The sequence below is a fragment of the Onychomys torridus genome, chromosome 4, assembly GCF_903995425.1.
Source record: "Onychomys torridus chromosome 4, mOncTor1.1, whole genome shotgun sequence".
NCBI lineage: Eukaryota > Metazoa > Chordata > Mammalia > Rodentia > Cricetidae > Onychomys > Onychomys torridus.
Window position 1 is genome coordinate 14,509,281 of NC_050446.1, and position 5,520 is coordinate 14,514,800.

At 53.6% G+C, this 5,520-nt stretch overlaps 1 protein-coding gene across 1 annotated transcript; it reads left to right on the forward strand.

The window, feature by feature from the left end:
* The first annotated feature begins 3,255 nt into the window (after positions 1-3,255).
* On the forward strand, positions 3,256-5,322 carry Tubb4b (tubulin beta 4B class IVb). The gene is made up of 4 exons (XM_036185583.1): positions 3,256-3,398; positions 3,698-3,806; positions 3,883-3,993; positions 4,430-5,322. Exons 1-4 carry the CDS (start codon positions 3,342-3,344, stop codon positions 5,320-5,322), a joined length of 1,170 nt encoding a protein of 389 aa, XP_036041476.1. The 5' UTR covers positions 3,256-3,341.
* Positions 5,323-5,520: the final 198 nt, after the last annotated feature.

Here is a 5,520-nt window from a genome sequence, read left to right on the forward strand (position 1 = left end):
CACAAATCTTAGCAGGTCATATTAACAAAATCAAACCCGAAGCCAGGTATTGGGATGAATGCTGAAAGATCAGAGAAGCAGAACAAGCCACAGCTTCCTCACCTTGCCAATTCCTCAGCTGATCCTGTTTCCTCAGACTGGAAGCCTCTGAGTCCTCATCCAAATGGACCTCATTTGAACTGCCACTCAAAGCCTAAAAGCTTAACCAGGCTCTAGTTCCTGTTCCTCACGCCTTATATACTTCCTGCCATTACTTCCTGGAATTAAAGGCTGTTTCCAGTGTGGCTTTGAACTCACAGAGATCCAGATGGATCTCTGCTTTCAGAATGCTAGGATTAAAGGTGTGTGTGCCACCATTTTCTGGCCTCTGTATCTAGTGGCTGTTCTGTTCTCTGACCCCAAATAAGTTTATTAGGGTGCACAATATTTTGGGGAACATAATATCACCACAGATGGTTGTGAGACACCATGTAGGTACTGAGATACAAACTTGAGCCCTCTGCAAGAGCAACAAGTACTCTTAAGTGCTGAGCCATCTGTCTAGCACCCTTGGTATTTTCTGATCCCTTTTGATCCTCCACACATGCATTGTGGGTGTCTCTGTGGTCCTTTCTGTCTATGTTTAGAACATCCCAGACCCTCTTTAATGTCACCCAAGTTCTGTGCCATCCCCTCCCTACCCTAGATCCTAGGCTTCCTAGGCCTGGAATTCACTCTGTCTACCAGAGAATTGACTGCCTGCTCTGGGAGCCAAGGACCTGCAGAGATGAACTCTCACAAAGACAGAGCAAGGTCTGTGCACTGCAGCCTTAGTTCACCCACTCTTGTGATTGATTGCAGAGTGCATTTACACAGCCTCATGGTGTTCTCTGATGTTCCAGAGGCGGGGTTGAGCCACACTGCTTCCCTGGGAGACCCACTGAGGGAGTCAGTGAGGCCTAGTCCACAGGGGAGGCACCTTGGCACCTCTCCTTCCGGGGTGAGGGAAAGCCTTCCACAAAAGCTGACCACAGGGTCCTTTAAGGCCGCAAAGACTGTCTGCCTGCCGCTCCTGCCTGGCAGTAACATACCCTCCCACTGGGACCATGGCCACCAGTAAACAGAGCCTTCCTTGTGCAGCTTCCAACAGCTGCAGGCTGGGGAGGGAGGGCAGGCACCCAAGCTCCCACAACCCATTCTGCCTCACTTCCCTGCTCTTCTGGCTGGCTCTGTGCACATCCTCTCAGCCTATAGGCCCCAGGCCTTCTTGGGTCTTCTTTCTCACTAGCACAGGGCTACTCTTGGTTCATGGTGAAGAGCTACAGTGTCTTCCTGGCTGTGGGCAGCCACTATCCTTGGTGGGCTTATGCTCAGGAGCCATGGTTATGTTAGTCATACCTATTGCCCAGCTTGAGACCCAAACATCTCAAAGAGAAGCTCTTGGTGTTAAAGCTTAGAACTTCTGCTTCCTTCACAGATATGAATGTGCTGGCTTTGAGATTCTAGTGGGTAAGTCTACTGCTTAGCCTTCAAGCTACTCTGTGAGGATGAGTCAACTCAGAAGATAATCTGGGCATTGAGATAACTCTCTCAGCATGCCCAAAAGTGACCTGGTGCACCTCACACACATCTAGCACTCCTGAGGTATGGTCCTCTAAGTGTTGCTAACAGAACCCATGTCCCCCTTTCTGAACTACCCTTTCAGGGAAGGGGGCAGGACAGTCAGATCTCGCTAGAGACTACCACACTGGTTAGGATGGTAAACATGAATAATAGGACTCCATCCAACAGAATGCTGGATGCTTAGGACATAGGATTCTGCTTGTCCTGATGCCTTTTCCCTGTGACATTGTTGGTCATTTGATACCACAACCAATAGGGATTGCCTAACACACTTAGATTTGAAGGTAGTTCATACCAAAAGCTAGACCCACAGATGCCTGGTGGCTGGACTAGAACAGACCCCATAGTGTAATATTCCTTAAAAAGAGAACAAAATTACAAAGTTAGGCATGGGAAGGCCTGTAAATCTTTGCATTCTGGAGGCTAACACAGAATTTCCTTGAGCTGAATCCCAGGTTACGGGTTAGAAGACTCTGCCTCATATAAATGATGGCACAGAGAAACAACCGAACTAAAAAGATTATTATTTTTTAGTTCCATGGGCAGAAAGAGTTATTAGGGATTAAACTGTCAAGGCCATTGAGGGTGAAGGGGGAAAAAGAGCAAAGGGCAGAAAAGGATTGATTCAGAACTACACGCTTTGGCAGAATTTTGGGGGGAAGGTTAAGGGAGGGAGTCCCTGGTGAACCGAAAACACCTTAAGAGATTTACTTTTCTTGTAAACAGGGACTTTTTAGGCTTGTTTACCTGGCCAAGTCCTGTTCAGGACAATGCCAGCAGTGCCATTTTGAGGGCAGGAGGGGCTTTGAACCTGACACCTCAGGAAAAAAACTTAAAGAAATATATAAATGGATTGTTCTCTAAGCGATCCATTACAGGGCAGGGACTTAATTTAAGTTTCATACGTTTGTTTGTTTGTTTTTCCCTCTCATAGAGTCATGGCCAGGCATGCCCAGCCCTGCAGTCTCCATGCAGCTCTGCGCGCACTTAGAGCGGAGGCTCCAAGGAGACCGGCTCCAGGCCAGCTGGTTTCCACAACACAGAGCGCAGCCGAAGGGGCGGAGGGAGGGCCTCCCGGGAACAGACCCCGCGCCTGCCCAGTGCGTCCCGGGAGGACCCAGCTGGGCGGGATTTCGTGGCTGCAATCCGCCTCGGCTTGGAAGTCCCCAAGCTGGACCGCAGTGTGTCCCGGACTGCAATGCCTTAGGCTCTTTTCTCTCCTCAGCAGCAGGACCCAGACCCTCAAACCAAAGCGAGCCCACAAAACTCTGAAATGAGGCCCCCCCTCCCTCTCGGCCGGAAGCTTGCTTTCCACGTCCCGCCCGCGCGCTGCACTGCGGCGGTTACCAGGACGCCAACCCAACGCAGCCAATAGTGTCAGGCTTTCGGCGAGCTCCAGGAGGCAGCCAATGAGGGTGCAAATCAATCATTTGAAACACCCAATGAATTGAGCACTGCGGCGCCAGGGCGGGGATTGTGATAGGGGGAACCTTAGACAGTACTGGCCAATAATGAGCGTATATCGTTGAGAAGGCGGGTCCTAGACCAGTTGATTGACGGAAAAGCAGCCAATCAAACAAGAGTGCTTCTTGGCCTCGTTCTGGGAGCCCAATCCTGGGCTTGCGAAGGCGGGCTATGAGGGGTATATAAGTGCTGGTAGAGCGTCGGTTGTAGCACTCTGTGCGCCTGCTCCTCCCAGCTCGTTCCTCCTCTGCAGCCGCTCCGCAGTCGCCGCCGCCATGAGGGAGATCGTGCACCTGCAGGCTGGGCAGTGCGGCAATCAGATTGGCGCCAAGGTAAGCGGCTAGGGCTCTGCTGGACGGGCGCCAGCGGTACGGCCAGCCGGGGAAGATGGCGGAAGCGGCGGCGCTCTCACTGCGTCCTGGATACCGGCGTACGCTGGGCCGGGACGTAGAAGCGGAGGCTGGTGGCGGTGGGGGCGGACCGTGCGCGGCCCCAGGGACCCGTCGCTCGGGCGCTTTGGAGACGGGGGGGGGGGGGGGGGGGGGGAAGGGCCTGCCGCACCCATCCGGGGCGGGGCTGCCTTGGAGCGCACCGGCCGCCGTGACTCAGCTAACGCCCGAGTCCCTTGCAGTTCTGGGAGGTGATCAGCGACGAGCATGGCATTGATCCTACCGGCACGTACCACGGAGATAGCGACCTCCAGCTGGAGCGTATCAACGTGTACTACAACGAGGCCACCGGTAAGACTCCTCTGTCCGTACGTCGTCCCGATCACCCGTCGGGTTTGACCACGCTTGACGCCCCCTGTCCCACCAGGTGGCAAGTATGTTCCCCGTGCCGTGCTCGTGGACTTGGAGCCGGGCACCATGGACTCGGTGCGCTCAGGGCCCTTCGGGCAGATCTTCAGACCTGATAACTTCGTCTTCGGTGAGTGCGGTGGGGGGTGTGGGCGGAGCTTGCTACCCCCTGAGGCTCAAAGGTCAAGGGGCTGACCTCAAGTCCCTGCTGACTCGCTGCCCAGGTGTAACACTTTTTCTGACCTCTGAGTCTCTCAGCTCCTTGGTCAAAGCAGCTTTGGGAGAAAAGTCTGTCTGCCGGTAGGCTAGTTGCTGGTAGAGAGTGTGAGCAAACTTGACCTGGTGGCCGGGGTCCCTGTGCTGTCCTTGAATATTGGCAGGGGTACCCTAGGGAAGTGTTAATGTCCTAGCTGTGGTCCCCCACCTCCTCCCTTTTTTTCCACACGTGGCAGGTTGCTGTGGTGTCACTTCAGGAGTATGTTGACTTTATTTTAGAGGTGACAACCTCACACCGTTTGGGCTTTGGGGCATGTACCTAGTTAGTGACCAGCTGTTTTCTCTTGCAGGTCAGAGTGGGGCTGGGAACAACTGGGCCAAGGGGCACTACACAGAAGGCGCAGAGCTGGTTGACTCGGTGTTGGACGTTGTGAGGAAGGAAGCTGAGAGCTGTGACTGCCTGCAGGGCTTCCAGCTGACCCACTCCCTGGGTGGGGGGACTGGGTCTGGGATGGGTACCCTCCTTATCAGCAAGATCCGGGAGGAGTACCCAGACAGAATCATGAACACCTTCAGTGTGGTACCTTCCCCTAAGGTGTCGGACACAGTGGTTGAGCCCTACAATGCCACCCTTTCAGTACACCAGCTTGTTGAAAACACAGATGAGACCTATTGCATTGATAATGAAGCACTCTATGACATCTGTTTCAGAACCCTAAAGCTGACCACACCCACTTATGGCGACCTGAACCACCTAGTGTCCGCCACTATGAGTGGGGTAACCACTTGCCTGCGATTCCCTGGTCAACTCAATGCTGACCTCCGCAAGCTAGCTGTCAACATGGTGCCCTTCCCTCGCTTGCACTTCTTCATGCCTGGCTTTGCCCCCTTGACCAGCCGGGGCAGCCAGCAGTACCGTGCCCTGACAGTACCTGAGCTCACCCAGCAGATGTTTGATGCCAAGAACATGATGGCCGCCTGTGATCCCCGCCATGGGCGCTACTTGACATTGGCTGCTGTGTTCAGGGGCCGCATGTCTATGAAGGAGGTGGAGGAACAGATGCTTACTGTCCAAAACAAGAACAGCAGCTACTTTGTTGAGTGGATCCCCAACAATGTGAAAACAGCTGTCTGTGACATTCCACCTTGGTGTCTCAAAATTTCTGTCACCTTCATCATCAACAGCACTGCCATTCAGGAGCTGTTCAAACGCATCTCAGAGCAGTTCACAGCCATGGTCTGAGGCAAGGCCTACCTGCCCTGGTACACAGGTGAGGGCATGGGTGAGATGGAGTTCACTGAGGCTGAGAGCAACATGAATGACCTGGTGTCCGGGTACCAGCAGTACCAGGATGCTACAGCTGAGGAGGAGGGAGAGTTCGATGAGTAGCCTGAGGAGGAGGTGGCTTAGAGCTGGCTGTCTTAAGCAGCTTAAGCAAGA

Coding starts and splice junctions, on each gene's coding strand:
- Tubb4b (XM_036185583.1), top strand. CDS start 3,342: ATGAGGGAGATCGTGCACCTGCAGGCTGGGCAGTGCGGCAATCAGATT. Junction 3,399..3,697: donor GCAATCAGATTGGCGCCAAG/GTAAGCGGCTAG, acceptor AGTCCCTTGCAG/TTCTGGGAGGTGATCAGCGA. Junction 3,807..3,882: donor GTACTACAACGAGGCCACCG/GTAAGACTCCTC, acceptor CTGTCCCACCAG/GTGGCAAGTATGTTCCCCGT.